At 47.4% G+C, this 19,117-nt stretch overlaps 1 protein-coding gene across 1 annotated transcript in view; it reads right to left on the bottom strand.

Moving 5' to 3' along the window:
• Positions 1–216: 216 nt before the first annotated feature.
• ZNF512B (zinc finger protein 512B) overlaps positions 217–19,117 on the bottom strand; it is a 32,709-nt gene continuing 13,808 nt past the window's right edge. The window contains exons 9-18 of the mRNA XM_056844762.1: positions 19,003–19,095; positions 16,892–16,993; positions 15,833–16,028; positions 15,670–15,684; positions 14,336–14,399; positions 13,603–13,804; positions 12,081–12,182; positions 7,156–7,218; positions 3,573–3,671; positions 217–510 (exon numbers count right to left, since the gene is read on the bottom strand). Coding sequence (XP_056700740.1) covers positions 217–510; positions 3,573–3,671; positions 7,156–7,218; positions 12,081–12,182; positions 13,603–13,804; positions 14,336–14,399; positions 15,670–15,684; positions 15,833–16,028; positions 16,892–16,993; positions 19,003–19,095 — 1,230 coding nt within the window. The remainder of the gene's footprint in view (positions 511–3,572; positions 3,672–7,155; positions 7,219–12,080; positions 12,183–13,602; positions 13,805–14,335; positions 14,400–15,669; positions 15,685–15,832; positions 16,029–16,891; positions 16,994–19,002; positions 19,096–19,117) is intronic.

Here is a 19,117-nt window from a genome sequence, read left to right as displayed (position 1 = left end):
TGGGGAGAGATTTCAATGGAGGAATCAAATCCGCCAATCCTGTGAGTGTGTGTGTTTTCTTTTCCTCTTCCAGTGTGAAAAAAAACATCCACGATTACGCCTTAAAGTGGTTTTTCCATTGAAAAAAAAAAAGGGAGGAGCGGAGGGCAAACCAGGAGCCGCCCTCGCCTGGATACCCTGGGCTGTAAACCAATGGTCAGAGAGTCGTTCCACGGATTATTTCTCGGGCATCTTACTGGCTCCCCCTTTCTTGCTGTGGGGGGGCTTGCTGCCAGACTCTCTCCCGTCGGGGTTGCAGTCTGCGGTCTGCCACGACCCTGCCGTTTTCTTGTGGTTAGTCTTTTCCGCTGTGCTCTCTTTGCCTTTGCAGGAAGCTTCCGGGGGTCTCTCCTTCGGCTTTCGGCCCCTTTTCTTCCCGTCCGTGCTTTTCTTTTGCTCTTCGCCGTCGGGCGCCGTCTGCTCTTTGCTCTTTTTTTTCGGGACGGTCTCTGTAGAGGTTCGGAACCAGTTCTGGATTCCGAGGGGAAGGGGGAACGGAAACAGATATCTGAGTTAAAGCATCCTTAGAGCCTAAAGCGATATCAGTTGTAAGGGTGGGTGTGGAAAAGGGGCAGGAATCTGAACACCGTGACTGGGGTCAGTTTGGAAGTGTCCCCTGGGGAAAATGAGCTAATAAGCTTTAGAACTGGATGCTCCATCACATGTACAAACCACCCCACCACACACACAGGAAACGAGATACTAGACAGAAAGGTAGGGTTGCCAGGTCCCTCTTTGCTATCGGCGGGAGATTTTGGGGCGGAGCCTGAGGAGGGCGGGGTTTGGAAGGGGAAGGACTTCAATGCCATAGAGTCCAATGGCCAAAGCGGCCATTTTCTCCAGGTGAACTGATCTCTATCGGCTGGAGGTCAGTTGTAACAGCAGGAGATCTTCTGCTATTATCTGGAGGTTGGCAACCCTAGAGAAAGGCCTACTATGACATGCTTCTTTTCTATGAGTAGAAAGGTTCCCCACATAGGACAATATTCAAACATGTGCCCACGCTTACATGTTTAAATGCTATCCAACGGGTTCACAAATGCATTAACATCAAGGCCTCTATATCTAGTTTGTTGGCCCTTCTTCTGCTGGCCTCCGTATTGTCCCCCCTCCTGTTATATTGTTAATGTCAACTGAGGAGTAACCTGCTTTGAATATCCGGCAACACGAGTAGTGTTTACGCGCCGTCTGTAGTTTTGTAGTTTTAAATTGGGATTTTGTTGTTTTAAATTTAGATTTTGTGGTTAATTTTATCATTGATGTATTAATGCTTTTGTACAATGTTGCCCACCCTGAGCCGGCTTCGACAGGGGAGGATGGGCTATAAATCACAAAATAAATAAATACATAAACTGACTGGCTATTGCGTGAAACGTATCTGACAAAGGGAGATTTGTCCCTCGAATGATCATACCCTGAAAATTTTGCTGGTCTCTACGGTGCTATTGGACTAGAACAGAGGTCCCCAAACATTTTGAGTCATGGAGCACATTTCAGGAGAGAAATTAGTCACAGAGCACTAATTTTCACCGAGCACCTATATACGAAACCGAATGACAGTAGTATTTTTCTTTCCAATATCTTCACGGAGCACTAGGAGATGTTTCGCGGAGCACCAAGTGCTCCACGGAGCACAGTTTGGGAACCTCTGGACTAGAATACAGCTGTGAGAAACAGGATGCTGGACTAGATGGACCACCGGTCTGATCCAGCAGGTTCTTCTGATGTTCTTATGTTCATGGAAGTCTGAAGTTGTACAGTACAGGAATAGTTTTATTACGTGATCTATTGGGATATTTGGGGAGGGAGGGGGAAATGTCGTCTTCTCCTATAAGGAAATATGAGGTCTACCTATCAGAGCATTCTGTTTCCAAGAGTTTAGCCAGAGGCTTCTGAGAGCCCAGAAGCAGTTGATGGGAGCAACGGGACAGCGTTCCCCTGTACCCAGCGTTTGATATTTTATCTCTGTTTATAGATTGTTTTATTGAATGTTGTGAGCCCCCCAGAGCCCTGTGACCCAGGGGCGGGGCAGGGTATAAGCCTAAAAACAAGAAAACAAACAAACAAAATATTCAGAACAAGAAGTTGCAGGCCTGAGAAGAGGGAATCCATGCCTGGGAAATATCCCTTCCATCATACTATACTTTCTCAAAACAGGGGAAGAATTTTCTAACAGTTAGAGCGGTTCCTCAGTGGAACAGGCTTCCTCGGGAGGTGGTAAGTGCTCCTTCCCTGGAGGTTTTTAAGCAGAAGCTAGATGGCCATCTGTCAGCAATGCTGATTCTATTAGGCAGATGATGAGAGGGAGGGCGTCTTGGCCATCTTCTGGGGATGGAGTAGGGGTCACTGGGTGTGTGTGGAGGGGAGGTAGTTGTGAATTTCCTGCATTGTGCAGGCTGTTGGACTAGATGACCCTGGTGGACCCTTCCAACTCTATGATTCTATTATTCTAAATCGTGGCCTGGGGTTCAAATTCAGCCCGCAAGGGTTTCATCCAGCCCTCAAAGCACTTAACTATTTATCAGGTGTGTCCGCCTGCCAGAGGGCCGGTGTTCCCCAAAAAAGTGCAGCAGAAAGGCAGTGTGCCATTAAGAAAAACAGGCGAGAGGACACCATGTCTCTGCCCACTTTTGAGGGCTCTGAGTCGGATGCCATCTCCTCCTCTAGCAAGACTGGGAAAGATCTCGACATGGGATCTTGTGTCCATCGTGGATGAATCCTCTTTGGAGGGCAATGTGCTCATCTTCACATCTCTTTCAGGCCAGCAGTCCCATCAGTCACACCTCCCAAGAGGCGTTCTATTGACTTGCGCGTACCCCTACTGAGCCAAGCCTAGGGACAGCCCTGACTAAGAGTAGTAAGGTGATTTTCAAACTAGGCTCTGGGGAATCCTCTGAAGCTTATCAGGGGTTTCGCAAGCTCTGACAGATGAGCCTGCCTGATCAAAAGCTTGGCTGTCGCTACTATTCTTCTTCTGGAAGAAGAAGAAAAAGAAGAAGAGTTGGTTTTTATATGCTGACTTTCTCTACCACTTAAGGGAGAATCAAACAGGCTTACAATCACCTTCCCTTCCCCTCCCCACTACCCTGTGAGGTAGGTGGGGCAAAGAGAGCTCTAAGAGAGCTCTGACTAGCCCAAGGTCACCCAGCTGGCTTTGTGTGTAGGAGTGGGGGAACAAATCCAGTTCACCAGATTAGCCTCCGCCGCTCATGTGGAGGAGTGGGGAATCAAACCCGGTTCTCCAGATCAGACGCCACCGCTCTAAACCACCGCTCTTAACCACTACACAATGCTGGCTCATCAAGCAAGCTGATGTGCTGATCGACAGACGGTGCCCTGAAGGGAGAAAAATCTGAAAAACCCTCCAAGAGCACTACAAGAAAAGAACCAAACAAAGAGAACGGCACAAACCCAGCCGGTCCCAATCGAGCTCACCATGACTGCAATCACAACTCTCTAGTCCTCAAGAGGGGCTGGAGTAACTGACAGTGTTTCCGGCATAAAGTCCTCCGCCAGCAAAACCCGGCACTTACCTCCGAGTGGGTCTTAATGATGTGATACTTGACTCCACTTTCTGAGCTAAACTCCTTCTGACACAGAAGACATCGATATTTTCCCACCGAGTGGTCCCCCTGTAAAGAAAACACTTGTGCTGTAGCTTCCACTCTGGAAACTTAAGAGCTCATCTACACAAAACGCAGATGAGAGAGGAAAACTTGTTTTTGGACTGCGCTGCTACAGACAGCAGGTGAAGGAATCGTGTGCTTGAAAGCACCAATAGATGGATGGACAGACAGACAGATATCCTTGCACACAGAAATCTAGATCTCAGTGAGAAAGAAATCTAGCAGGTCAGAGGGAAGACAAAGTTAGAATCTATGTGCAGAAAGATTCCTCCCCATAGGTGAGCATTTAAACAGGTGTGCATATGCACGTATTTAAAGCAAGATCCGAGTCCAATACACAAACTCACAGAAGTCTGAAGTTGTACGGTCCAGAAATTATTTTATGACATGCCCTGCTGTTAGTGTAGATTAGACCGGCAGTTACCATAATAACCCATATGCAAACGTGATATCTTTTGAGCCTAGTGATATAGAGGTTCCATCTGCCGCGGAGATTTATCACAGGGTTGCTATGTTTGTGTGCGTGAGAGAGATGGGACTTCTGTCATGGATATACAGGCTGCTAGAGTCACCGCTGTATTGGCACAGTAGCACATGGATCGAGATATATTGAGATATATCAGTCCAGAATATCAATACTGCACAGTAAGAGCAAAGTGTGCATCCCTTGGGTTTATGCGTACCTGCGGGACTGTCTCTCCCAACAGACCCCTCAAAGAATGCTACGTTCAGCTGGGAACATCTTGCTGGTGGTCCCTGGCCCAAAGAGCACCTGGCTGTCCTCAACCAGAGTCGGAGCCTTTTTGGCTCTGGCCCCAGCCTAGTGGCTCTCTCTCTCTAGTGACTTGATGCAATTTCCCAGGACCTGCAATACCAATATGTTCCGCCAGGCCTACGGTTAAGGACAGTGATGGGTTTCCATCTAGCTGGCCTCCCTTCCTGTTCTTCAGTTATGATATTATTATTTACATGTTGCTTATTCCTAATCCTGATCCCTTTCTTATTCCTTCTTTTATTCCTTTCTTATTCCTTATTCCCTTCTTTTACTCCTTTGTTCCCCACTACTGTGATAGCTTTAAGGGTGCCGGTAGAATTTTTAACAGATACTGGAGAATTTCAATTGTAACTTATATGTTTTAATTGTTGGAATATGTTGTAAGAAGACGACAACTTGGTTTTTATATGCTGATTTTCTCTGCCTTTTTTAAGGAGTCTCAAAGCGGCTTACAATCTCCTTCTCTTCCTCTCCCCACAACAGACACCTTGTGAGGTAGGTGGGGCTGAGAGAGTTCGGAGAGAACTGTGACTGGCCCAAGGTCACCCAGCAGGCTTCATGTGGGGAAACCAACCCTGTTCACCAGATTAGAGTACATCGCTCATGCGGAGGAGTGGGGAATCAAACACGGTTTTCCAGATTACACTCCACTGCTCTTAACCCCTTCACCACGCTGGCTCATAGAATCATAGAGTTGGAAGGGGCATCTAGGGTCATCTAGTCCAACCGCCTGCACAATGCAGGAAAGTCATGCAGGCTCATACAGGAAAAGGCATCCCTTAAATTAAAGTGTTGTACATTCTAGTGCTGGTGCATTTCAAACCTTAGTAATCAAATTATCTTGTTTTGTTATTTGTTATTTGTTTTTACAATTATCCATTCCCTAATTTTAAGATCTATCCATCCACACCCACACCCACACCCCGTAAAGTCACATGATCATCTGACTTACGGCAACCCTGTAGGGTTTTCAAGGCAAGAGACATTCAGAGGTGGTTGCCATTGTCTGCCTCCACGTCACGACCCTGGTATTCCTTGGAGGTCTCCCATGCAAATACTAGCCAGGGTCGACCCTGCTTAGCTTCTGAGATCTGTCGAGATCAGGCTAGCCTGGGTTACGCAGGTCAGTGTGTGTGTGTACATATAAAATCTATTTTTACATTAAATATTGCTAGCAACACACACCACTCCCAGAAGTCAGCAAGTTCAATCAGTGATATAAACAATTGAGGTGAGCAGGGACTTTTTCTAATTTATGGCCAAGTCGGATCAATAAAGGCTTTCAGTAATTTCTCTTTTAGGTTGTTGAGCAGCTAATTAAAACACTTGATTTCTGCCATCCGTGACCTTGTGAAAAAACAAATGAGCTTTCAACTCTGCCCTGATCAACCAGGAAAGAGCATAATATATTCTCCATTGACAAGAATGTAATGGACGATCTCCCTGAAGGGATAAATGGCCAGATTTGTTTGCAACTGAATCTGTGGTATAGATTTGAAGCAAGAAGGTTTTTGTTGTATTGGGTGCATCTTTCTGGAGCAGCTGAACCAACAAATCGGCCACTCACTGGTCCTTCTGAAAATGCAGCAACGGTTACCAGCTCCAGCAGCTTTCAAAAAACCTATCTGGTAAATATTAGAGTTAAGCTGCTCTGACCCGGACGGCCAAGGTGAGCCAGATCTCATCAGATCTCAGATGCTAAGCAGGGTCGGCCCTTGTTAGTACTTGGATGGGCGACCACCAAGGAATAGGGCTAGCCAACTCTAAGTTGGGAAATTCCTGAAGTTTGGGGGTGGAGCCTAGAGGAAGGCAGCTATTTTGGGGACCTCCAAAGCAGCCATTTTCTCCAGGGGAACTGATCTTTGCAGTCTGGAGAGCAGCAGTGATTCCAAGAGATCTCCAGGCCCCACCTGGAGGTTGGCAACCAGACTAAGGAAATCCAGGGTGCTATGCAGAAGGAGGTCATGGCAAACCACCTTTGTTCACCTCTTGCCTTGAAAATCCTGGAGAGCCAGCGTGGGGTAGTGGTGAAGAGCGGTGGTTTGGAGCGGTGGACTCTGATCTGGAGAACCAGGTCTGATTCTCCACTCCTCCACATGAGTGGTGGAAACTATTCTGGTGAACCGGGTTTAATTCCCCACTTCTACACATGAAGCCAGCTGGGTGACCTTGGACTAGTCACACTCTCTCTGCCCCACCTATCTCACAGGGTGTCTGTTGTGGGGAGGGGAAGGGCAGGTGATTGTAAGCCGGTTTGAGCCAACTACAGCAGCATTGTCCTGCCTGTGTTCCACAGCACCCAATATATTCGGCATGCTCCTCTGATCCTGGAGAGAATAGGTATGCAGCATGACTAGTCTCCATTTTTACTAGTAGCCATGAATAGCCCTCTCCTCCATGGATTTGTCCACTCCCCTCTTAAAGCCTTCCAAGACAATCATGCTAGGAAAAGTTGAGGGCAGCAGGAAAAGAGGCAGACCCAACAAGAGATGGATTGACTCTATAAAGGAACCCACGCCCTCAATTTGCAAGGCTGTTAAGGATAGGACATTTTGGAGGGCACTGATTCATAGGGTCGCCATGAGTCGGAAGCGACTTGACGGCACTTCACACATACAATGCTCTTGGGGTGTGTGTGTACCAGGAGACCTATTCAAGACGACTCACTAAGTTAAAATTAAAAAAGGAAAAAAAAAACACCCTTGAGACTCTTACCTTGTTGCAGTTTGCGAGGTGGGCTTTTAAACCAGACACGCTGGAATAGATGGCGGCGCAGCACTGAGAAGGAAAACAGAAAGGCAGATGGTGAGTGGGGCTGGCCTGCCCCTCCTTCTCCCTCTGAGGAAGGGGTTCCCTGCATTTCCAAGACCGCATCCCCGCCATTCCCAGGAGGTCCCCTCTCATGTCGAGCGCCGTCTAATCAACACATGGCTATTTGATGGGCCATCCATCGGGATCTCGCCACATGCTTCTCATTAACGCTAATGGGAGTCGTGTGGCTTTGCCCCCGGTAGGCGAAATTTATCCTTAAACAGGTCTTTGAAATGCCTGCATTTGACAAGCGGTTACGGGAGGCCCCGCTGGGCGATTTTACGGCAGCACGGGGAGAGGCTGCTGCTCGAAGAGAGCCAGTGTAGTGTAGTGGTTAAGAGAGGTGGTTTGGAGCGGTGGACTCTGATCTGGAGAACCAAGTTTGATTCCCCCACTTCTCCAAATGAACGGCCGAGGCTAATCTGGTGAACTGGATTTGTTTCCCCACTCCTCCATATGAAGCCAGCTGGGTGACCTTTGGCTAGTCACAGCTCTCTCAGCCCCACCAACCTCACAGGGTGTCTGTTGTGGGGAAGGGAAGGGGAGGCAATTGTAAGCCACTTTGATTCTGCCTTAAGTGGTAGAGAAAGTCGGCATATAAAAACCAACTCTTCTTCGAAGGGAAAGCGGGCTGGATCATCGAGGCAAAGGCTCAGCCCATGCAAAATCCCGTGCCTTGTCAAAAAGCAGGTGGTCAAAACTCATTAGATCTCACATCTCACCCATTCCAAAAAGTACCCCCCACCCCCGGTTTTAAGATTCCTTCCATCCTTTCCATCTTCTTAACAAGCCGTTTCTGTAGATCAGGGGTGTCGAACTCAATTGTTACACGGGCCAGATATGACATAAATGTCCCTTGGTTGGGTTGGGCCATGCTTTGCCAGCCCAGGTCGAGAGTGGGGGGGGGGAGGCTGCCTTGGCTGGCTCGCAGGCCGCATAAGATAGCTCTCAAGGGGCCGGATCCGGCCTGTGAGCCTTATGTTTGACACCCCTGCTGTAGACCATAGATGGCTGACAAAAAAAACAAAAGGGGGAAGAAGAAGAGTTGGTTTTTATATGCCGACTTTCTCTACCTCTTAAGGAAGACTCAAAGCGGCATACAATCACCTTTCCTCCCCCTCCCCACAACAGACACCCTGTGAGGTAGGTGGGGCTGAGTGTGACTAGCCCAAGGTCACCCAGCTGGCTTCGTGTGCAGGAGTGGGGAAACAAATCCAGTTCACCAGATTAGCCTCCGCCGCTCATGTGGAGGAGTGGGGAATCGAACTCGGTTCTCCAGATCAGACGCCACCGCTCCAAACCACCGCTCTTAACCACTACGCCATGCTGGAAGGAAAGACCCAACCTAAACCAAAGCTGGGTACTCAAAGGTTGGGTGGAAAAAGACTCAATTATGTATAGAAATATATTTATTTTAAGGCGCTGAGATCTATATTAAAAACATTTTACAAAATTATATTAAAAGAAAAAACAAAAGGCGACTAATACAGGTTGACAAACTAAAACCACAATCCAGACGAGTTTCGGCCCCCTGGCCTTCATCAGTGGTCTAATAACATCACCTGTAATGCACACCAATACATATTACAACTGTACACCAGTATTATAGCAATATAACAACAACAACCCAGGTATGTCAGCAATGTTGATTCTATGACCTTAGGCAGATGATGAGAGAGGGGGCATCTTGGCCATCTTCTGGGCATGGGGTAGGGGTCACTGGGTGTGTGTGGGGGGGAGGTAGTTGGGAATTTCCTGCATTGTGCAAGGGGTTGGACTAGATGACTCTGCTGTTGCCTTCCAACTCCATGATTCTTTATATATGTAGGGATGTATTCCAATTTGTGCCCAATATATTCTATAACATTTAGAAAATTAAAGAACCTGCTGCAGTGGAATACTTTCTGCTTGTTCTTTTCTGAGCTGTGTTAGCCTTTCAGACAAGGTGTGATTACATGTACCAACCAGATAAACGGCTGAAGGGTGGCTAGGTAAGAAGGATGCCTCGCCCGTTGCCAGGTTGCCTGAGATAACAGCCGAGCGCCACGTCCCACCAGATGCTACAGGGCTGGCGGGGGGCACAGCTGGGAGAATGGAAGTAGCCATCGGGTCACCAACTGGTCATCCTCGCAGCAGATATCAAATCAAATGCTCATATTAGACGTGATATTTTTGAACGAGTCGGATCAGGGTTCCCCAGCTCTTGTTCCCCACAGTCAGGTAACGCCCGTGGGAAATTCATTTCCCCAGCACCCCAGGGGCCCCATTCTGGTAACAAATACTGCACGTGCAGCCCCCCAGCTGGGCAAATAATGCAGCCAGGGGCTGTTCTGGGTCAGGAAAACGGCACCCGGGGAGAGGCAGAAGCCCCTATGCCACACGCACCACGGTCCTGCTCCGAACTGGGGCACTGCAGCGCTTGGGAAATTAGTTCCCCACAGCTGCTGTCTGACAGTGAAGAATGAGAACTGGGTTGGGGGAACTCCAAACTGACTCTTTAAAAAAAAATCGAGCTGAAGGGAGAAGACATACACTGTAGAAACGCATGCAAAAATAGTTAGTGTGTTCCCTTTCCCCCCCCCCCCTCCTTGGTCAAATATGTGTCTGATCTGTTGGGAAGATTAAACGTGACGGCCCTCGAGCGAGTGGAAATCTAAGCATGCAAACAACTAATCAGAACTGCCTGCATGCACAAGACACTTGATTGAAATACCCAGCTCCTCTAATTGCGTCCCTTCGGCTTTAAAAATCAGCGCCGTCTTTCCCCTAATTACGACATATACACAAAATCCCTGCTGAAAAACGCCAGTAACTTCACCACAATACATAGGCTGGCAACATTGGGTTGACTGGCCAGAGCAACCTGCCATGGCTGAGGTGCGAATCGGTGTCAGAGAGAGGGTGGTTCGTCGCTTAGAGAGCCAACAACCCCCTGCCAAGGATGAACCCCAGGGTTGGATTGTGGAGAGTTTCCACACCGGGATGCGAAGTTAACTTGCTGGAGTGTAGCAGGGGGGAAACAAAAATCTCCGCTGATGTGTAGATTCAGGGCCACTTTAAATGTGGCTCAGTGGCTCAGTTTGTAGAGCCTCTGCTTGGCCTGCACAAGGTCCCAGGTTCAATCCCCGCCATCTCCAGTTATTGGGACCAGGCAAGTAGGTGATGGGAAAGACCTCTCCCTGAGACCCTGGAGAGCCGCTGCTGGTCTGAATAAACAATACTGACTTTGATGGACCGAGGGTCTGATTCAGTATAAGGCAGCTTCATGTGTTCACATCTAAACTTGTCATGTTAAAGAACGGAACGAGCATGTCTGCAAACACAGTCAAATCATGTAAGACGGTTTGCTTAGATATATGATCACAGTGGCAAGAGTGATAATTACATCGCTTTGGAAATCAGAAATAATCCCATCAATAAACAACTGGCTGGAGAAACTAGCTGTATATGCACTAATAGCCAAGCTGACAAATATTGTCAATAAAAGACCGATGGAAGAATTTCAAGAGAATTGGAAACCATATTACAAATACATGACTAATCAACCCCCGTGAAACAAGCTAATAGAAGGGAAGTTTTTGTTATTATACAAAGACGCTAAGTAGTTTATTAATTGTATCGTTTATTAATTGTAACCTATTAAAATGGAAAGTAGTGAATATCCTAAAAAAGGATATTACAGAGCTTGAGAAGGTGCAGAAAAGAGCAGCCAAAATGATTAGGGGACTAGAGCAACTGTCCTATGGGGAGCGGTTAAGTCGCTTAGGGCTGTTTAGCTTGGAAAGAAGGAGGCTAAGGGGAGACATGACAGAGGTCTATAAAATTATGCATGGTTTGGAGAGAGTGGACAGGGAGACCTTTTTCTCCCTCTCCCATAATACTAGAACACAGGGTCATCTGCTAAAGCTGGAGGGTGAGAGATTCAAAACAGATAAAAGGAAGTATTTTTTCACACAACGCATAGTTAAATTGTGGAACTCCCTGCCCCAGGATGTAGTGATGGCTGCCAGCTTGGAGGGCTTTAAGAGGGGAGTGGACATGTTCATGGAGGAGAGGGGTATTCATGGCTGTTAGTTAGAATGGATACTAGTCTTGCTGCTTACGTATTCTCTCTAGTATCAGAGGAGCATGTCTATTATTTTGGGTGCGGTGGAACAGGCAGAATTGTGCTACTGCAGTAGGTTGTGGGCTTCCTAGAGGCATCTGGTTGGCCACTGTGTGAACAGACTGCTGGACTTGATGGGCCTTGGTCTGATCCAGCAGGGCCTTTCTTATGTTCTTATGATATGTTTTTTCGATTTAAGAATATTATACTTGTACAATTAATTATTTGCTAGACATTACAGCAGACGAATCAGCAGTTGATATTCAAAGTATTAATAATTAAGCTTTACATGGTTAACTCTGCATGGGGGGATAATATTACAGAATGTAGTATGCTTATAGGGATATAAATGAAGATCTTGTTTTAGATATGTGTTAGATAAGGAGCCATGTTGATGAATATGGAGTGTATGTTGTAATGTTGTGTGTGTGTTGTTAGGTTGGAAATAATAAAAATTTAATTAAAAAAATAAAAGGGGCCCCCTCAAAAAGGGGGCTCCGCTTCTTGGCAGGGTGTGGACTGGGTTCTGGCCTTGGGTTGTTGACCCCAAACATCTCCTGCCCCACTCAGCAGTGCACAACGGTGCCCTCTTCGCCCACCATGTTGCGACACTGTTTTTTGCTACTGGGAGCAGGGCTGGTCAGGTGAGAGAAGCATGCCACTCTAAGACTGCTATCTCTACGCTCCTTCTCGCATCCTATATCCCAACCCTGCATGCACTTACATTATTAGGGCAGTTGATGTGACCTTTCTCCTTCACTTCATTTTTCCAGGTCTCTAGGAGACTCGGGTTCAACTTCGGAAGCCCCGGTCGGGTATAATTCAGCTGCCAAACGAGAAGTTGTTAATAAATTCGTCAAGAAAAAACAGTACCCACGCCACACCAACACTGCAACCAAATCCCAAAATAAAAAAAAAAGCATGTGACTAAGGGACAATACTCATAGATTTAATTATGTACCAACATTATAACTACCCATAGATACTGACTGAAATACGTCCAAAGTTCACCAGATTAGAGTCCGCAGCTCATGTGGAGGAGTGGGGACTCAAACCCGGTTCTCCAGATCAGACGCCACCGCTCCAAACCACCGCTCTTAACCACTACACCACGCTCGGGTGTCACATCCATGAACTGGGTGTCATATCCAAGCAGGAGTCTGGCTAGTGTGGAGCAGAAGAGGACCCTTCCGGAGTTTATGGCAGGGGTTTATGGCCTCTCCACCCGACCACTGGCGGCTGCCGACAAGCCGTCGCATTTCCTCCACAAGAAAACAGGCTTCAGAAATTCCCCCACAATTCAGCTATGCCACAGCTTCCCGGAGGAATTGCGGAAGCCCATGCTGTGGTTTAGAAACATTGAGAGGCATCATAATATCTCTATTAAGGCAGGGCCTTAGGCAGGGAACACGCGCGTCCTCCCATGTTGTTTTCCCGCGCAGCCTTTTATTGAGGGAAGGGCTCCGTAGCCAACTCTTATGAGACTGCGCTGAATTCTGCCAAGAACGGAGTGTAGTTAAGAGGTTGGAAGACGGGCTTCCAACTGACAGCTTTATTTAATCGGCTTTCAGTGGTTCAGATTCCTCTCTGCCCAGGAAAAACAACAACCCTCTTCCCCCCACCCCCTAAATTAACAGTCAAGAACAGTTTTCTGCAGACAGCCCCATCGCTCAAAGGTAGGGGACACGCTTGGCATGTTAAACATCTCTGGTTCAATCCTGGCATCTCCAGGCAAAGAGCTCATCTTCAAACGGTGGGGCCGATTGCACTGTAAGGCCATTTATGCAGGGTCAATTTTGATGCTCGCTCAAAGCTCTTTTTAAAAAGGCGACCTTTAAAACGCCTAGTCACAGTCCCTATGCAAAAGGAGAAATTCCACACACACACCCCACTTGCCTCCTCCTTCGTTTGCATAGCCATTGGCAATGGTCGTTTGCATAGCCATTGGCAATGGTCGTTTGCATAGCCATTGGCAATGGTCGTTTGCATAGCTAAGCCATGTTTGTGATTTTTCATGATTCCTTCAGTAAATGCTGCAGTGTGGGGGTGGAGCAAATACAAAAGGTCACGTTAAAGGGGCTCTTAAGAAATGCAAAGCAGGTATGTGCCAGCTTCACAGTCACTTCCTGAATGATGGTTCAGTGTGAAAAACTTGAAAAAAATATGCGGGGCACTTCAGCCTGGAACACGCTGCTAATTACCAAGCATAAATGGCCTAAGCGTGGTTTATTAATTTTTTCTCCTACTCGTTTTGTTTCAGGAACCAGGTCGTCCTTCATCCTCCGCTTGGTCCAGTCCCTGGCCAGCTCGTCTTCGGCTATCTCCTGCAGATGGAAGACGGCCACTTGAGCAGACGTGCGTCGGATCCTGCCGCTCGGAGTCCTCTCGAAATCTTCGACTGGGCTGACGTCCAGCTTCGTTTCAGGCGGTGCAGGAGGCTGAGGAGGCAGAAAAGGTTTCCAGCGGGTTACAAGAAGAAAAGCAGAACTGGTGACAAGGCGTCAAACACAACACACGTTTTTCCGCCCCACGAATTTTGAGGGGGAAAACTCGAACAAATGTTACATGTGAATAGCATCTCGAGAAAGACTGTCAACAGCTTCAGAAAAATATAAATTAAAATGCTTACAATTACCAGCCTTTAGTTTACCAAGATGTTCTTGTAGCTTTAGCAATTATATCACCATTAAAACCCACACCTCACTCAGAAGTGGCTTTGTTAAATTTATTTAGAAGGAAACAAGAAACTGGCACATAAATCTTTATTAAAAGCTATTTTGCTAGCAGCAAGATCAATCGTATCTCAGCTTTGGAACTGCACAACAAGAATTGCTATAGTGTTATATGGTTTAAAGGCGCTCTTGAAACTTTAAAGAGATATTGTGGATTTAAAATGGTAAATTGATGTGATTGTAATTGTGTTGGAATTGCTATGAGGCTCCTTAAGCCTGACTTGGTTGGGAAAGTAGCGGGCAGCTTCCTGCGGCCCCCTCGCGGCCCAGGGCATCCGCGGCTCCACCAGGACCTTCTGGGAGCGTCCCTCCTAACGCGGCGCCCACACATGAGGGGGGGTTGCGAGGGTAAGCCGTGCCTCTTGGGTCGATGGCGTCCTTCTCCCCTCGACCCTGCTCCCCGTTGCCGCGCACTGGCCTCCCAAGGGTCGGCCGCCAGGTAGGTGTGGTTGGACCGGGGGGGGGGGGGGGAGACACCAACCGACGACCCATGCAAAAAGCTTATTAAAGCAGTTTTTCCTGGCTTTTTATGGCAGGCATCACATTGGCTCCGTCTTTCTGTTGCCCTCAAGTCAGTGTCCTGGATGAGAGCCCAGGCAGCTCAACCATAGGGCTGTACCCTGTAGACCTGTTCAGCTAGCAGTGGCGCTTACCTCTCTGGCAACTCTCCTTTCAATCTCTCCCTCTTATCAAATTCAAAAGTGGCAGCTGCAGTTCCTTCTGCAGAGTCTCCCAAGCACTCGTCTCAGACTCCACCCATGCTGTGATTGTTATTTTTCTTAAAGCAATGGCAATATCACTCCTGCAGGTGACTGCCCAGTCTTTTTGTAGACTCCAAGTCTTGAACACCCAAAAATGAGTACAGCAAAAAAAGCTCTGTTATTGTGTTTTTCTTTTAAGGCAAAAGATGTGAATGTGTGAGTTGTTTTTTCTAAACTAAAACCTCAGTATTCAGGTTAAATTGCCGGGCTGGCACTTTGCAATAAATAAATGGGTTTTGGGTTGCAGTTTGGGCACTCAATCTCTAAAAGGTTCAGCCATCACTGCAATAGGCCATACAGATGACGAGAAACATGGTCTCTGCGAAGGGCCTTTTTCAGTTACCATACACAGGTGTACTAAGATGCAGTTTGAGAGAGAAATAAAGCCTGCCGCGGAACAAAGTAAGGCCAACTGAGTAAACATATGCAAATTAATTCATTTGCATGTTATTGATTGGCATGGTTTGCTTACAGTACACTACCAAATCTGAATACAGTTGGCACACAACATGTGAGAGGGCTCATTAATACAGATCTACTGGGTGCCTTTTGCAAGTTGCTCTCTCAGCGTCAGGTCCCCCATATACAAAACAACTCTCCTCTAAATGCATTCACTGTATGGTGTAGTGGGAGCCAGTGTGGTGTAGTGGTTAAGAGCAGTGGTTGGGAGTGTTGGGTTCTGATCTGGAGAACCAGGTTTGATTCCCCGCTCCTCCACATGAGCGGCGGAGGCTGATCTGGTGAACTGGAATTATTTCCCCACTTCTACACATGAAGCCAGCTGGGTGACCCTGGGCTAGTCACACTCACTCAGCCCCACCTACCTCACAGGGTGGTGCCTGTTGTGGGAAGGGGAAGGGAAGGTGATTGTAAGCCGGTTTGATTCTTCCTTAAGTGGTAGAGAAAGCTGGCATATAAATACCAACTCTTCTTCTTCTGTAGATTACAAGGTGTCACGCTAAAGAGTAAACATTAGCAATAATTGCTTGTGGGGGGGGGGTGTCTCACCGTTGACGGATGCTCCGACCTCACGTGGTAATCGTGCCCTGCCTTGGACTTGTAAACCTTCCCGCAATGGGGACATGTGAAGACGGGCTTCTCCAACTCCGAGGGCTGCTTCCCGCACCGCTTCTGGTGGTACTGGTACCCCATGAGGCTGGAGAAGGTCGCCGCGCAGCCCTGCAGAAACAAAGCCACAGGGAGGTGATGCGGGGCCTTTGTGGGAAAAGTTTAAGAAGCCCTGGTGTAGACAACTGGGGAAGTCAATGGCAAACCACCCCATTAATGTCACCCCATGGGCCAGTGACGTCACCCCATGGGCCAGGAATGACCCAGTGCTTGCACACAGGACTACCTTTACCTTTAAGATAATTTATAATATAATTTAATTTATAATTTAAGCAGCACCTCAGCTTTCTTTCTTTCATTGATAGCTGACAATCTGCCGCTGGAGGCAAGCCACCTCACCCAAATGGCAGGCCTTGTTGTGGCACCACCCCACAGGGAACCTGGATTATGGGCTGGAGCTAGGGTTGCCAAACTCCAGGTGGGGACTGGAGATCTCCTGACTAAAGAGATACGTTTTCCTGGGGAAAATGGCTGCTTTGGAGGGTGGACTCTAAAGGACCCATTGAGGTCCCTGTCCTCCCTAGGCTCCATCCCCAAATCTCCGGGAGTTTCCCAACCCGGAGATGGCAACCCTTTGCTGGAACCCATGCCTGTGCCAAGGCCCTGCTTGCAATTCATCCACACCTTTTGTGCTACGGAAGTGCAGGTTCGCCAGCAAGGGGCTAAGGTAGTCAAAATCCCAGGCTCGCCCCGGTGACCCAACATGTACCAACTGCACTCTGCGACTGAGCTAGCCAGAGAACTTTCCCTACGTTCTTTGGCTAGCTGAGTAGACCCCTATGTCTCTGCAGCTCGCTCAAGCAAGTGTAAGGATGTCGCTGCTGTCCTATTTGCCGGAAACGTCGACTGGTTAGGGAACAACGGCCAGTCGGCAAACACAGTTGGGAAGATGAGCAAAGAGTGAAAACAAATACCTCATTGGGGCATTTAAGTTTTCCCATCTGCTTTAGCACTCTCCTCAGCCTCTCTCGCTCTTCGAGTTCATTAAGGGGAGCGGCGGCTTCCACGGGAACAGGCTGGAGAGGAGGAACCGAGAGAGGCTGAAAATTAGCTACCCGCTCGTATCTTCCCTTGGCCAACTGCTTCCTCCCAAAGAGAAGCTCTCAAGAAACTCTTCCGCGATTACATTTGGCAGGACGGGCAAAAACCCTGATAGGGAGATAATGAATGGAAGGACGGCCGTCGGTGATATTGCTTTACAAAATGCAGGTCTGTTTCCACATCTCAAACCTCAATTGAATTTGATTTGTGGGCTTCTATTCAAGATTTAATTGCCCTTTTTCAATGGTTTTGCTGGGCAGTATGCTAAAGATCCCTTTTCCAGACCGGCTGTTTCCCTGCCCTCTTCAGTCAGTGGACTGCTTGGTACATATCCTTTTTTGCATTGTCCCTACGTATACTAACTTAGGCTAAAATGGATTTTACCATGTTTTAACAAACGGTCCACGTCTTCTCAAGCAACCTTGGAGCAAAAGGTTCAGTTCCTCTTAGAGGATTCTGACCCTCAGCATACTTATTTCGTTGCTCGTTTTTTGGAGGCTGCAGAGAAAAGACGAAGGGAGGTGCTTTTAGAGATGGATCTTATTTAAGTTTTATGGTTTTATTGTTCAAGACAACTGTTCAGGTCTAAGAACAGAGGAAAAGAAAGATTTGTGGGCTTCCTAGAAACACCTGGTTGGCCACTATGTAAACAGACTGCTGGGCTTGACGGACCTTGGTCTGATCCAGCATGGCCTTTCTTAAGTTCTTATGTTGATGCCTAGGAGGGGATTTCCGTGCCACTTTTTTCTCCTACTATGAGAATTCAGGGGCATCCAAAGAAGCTGACTGGCAGAAGATTGGGGATCTCTTTACAGAAAGTATAATTAACATGTGGAACTCACCACTGCAAGATGAGGTTATTGCCCCCCTTAGGTGGTTTTTGAAGGGGAATTAAACAAATTCATGGAGAAAAGGCCCTGATGGTAAAATGGATGCTCTACGTTCACAGCCAATATTCCTCTGAATGCCAGCTGCCAGAGGGCCAGAACAGGGGGTGGGACTTTAGCCTCCTTCTCTGCTTGTGGGTCGTTCAAGGCGCCTGGTTGTCCACTGTGGCAAAAAAGACCCTGGACTAGATGGATCTTCAGTCTCATTCAGCAGGGATCATCTGAAATTCTTATTAATGGTTTTATAACAAGGATAGCTAAATGAAACCTCCATGATTGGGGCAGTATACCCCACTGAGTACCAGACACCGTGACCAAGCATTAGAGGATGGCTATTTTGTTTTTCTTGAGAGCTTCCTAAGAGAAACCACTGTCAGGCAAGATGGACTGTGGTTTGATCCAGCACGGCTAATCTTATGCACTGTATAATTTTTTAAATTCCTGGCTCCTTCCATTTGCCTTGGGGCCATGCAGGGAAAGGACAGAGAGGGCTTAACCCTTCAGCCTCTGCTTGTTTTTGCTATTAAAAATATTAGCACTTCATTGTGCTAACACAAGGCAAATAGAGGTAGAATGAGACTGTCATCGGAGTTTTATAGACAGACACAACCTGCTATTTGAGAACTCAGATATTGAAAAGAGAAGGGAAATTCCCTACAGGAAGCAGCCAAGAACTGTGTTAACTGCATTTCTGTGTGAGGCCAGAAAAAGCACATAATTTTCCAGCTTTAGAAACGAGACTTTCTTTTCATTTCTTTAAAAAAAGAGAGAAGAAAGTGTCTAGCCTTTATGGTTGCAAAGGTCTAGCTGGATGTGTGTGGACAAGTGCCTGGTGAGATTTCAGCAGCCAGAGAGACTGCTGAAGGGCATTTCCAGTATTTGGGGTTGCAAGCTACAAAGGGCTGCCTGCCCCTCCCCTGACCCCCAAAAGCAGAATAAACAGCAATCGACACAAAACATATTATGCAAAATAAGATAAATCGGACAATACGTCAAATGGATGCAGGGTGCACAGTTCCATTTTTCGTGGTGAAGAATCTTAATTTTTCTTTTTAAACAAAATAGAAATTCAGAGGAGAAAGGGCCCGACCACTAACCTTGTTGACATGTTCTGCCATGGTGTGATAATTCAATCCTGCCTTGGATTTGAACTGCTTCTTACAATGTTGACACTTCAAGGCGTCTTGCAGCTGGAATAAAGCAAGGCAAGGA

The sequence above is a fragment of the Euleptes europaea genome, chromosome 2 (genome assembly GCF_029931775.1).
Source record: "Euleptes europaea isolate rEulEur1 chromosome 2, rEulEur1.hap1, whole genome shotgun sequence".
NCBI classification, from domain to species: Eukaryota; Metazoa; Chordata; class Lepidosauria; order Squamata; family Sphaerodactylidae; genus Euleptes; species Euleptes europaea.
The sequence above is the reverse complement of the archived record's forward strand: the minus strand, read 5'-3'. Positions and strand labels throughout refer to the sequence as shown.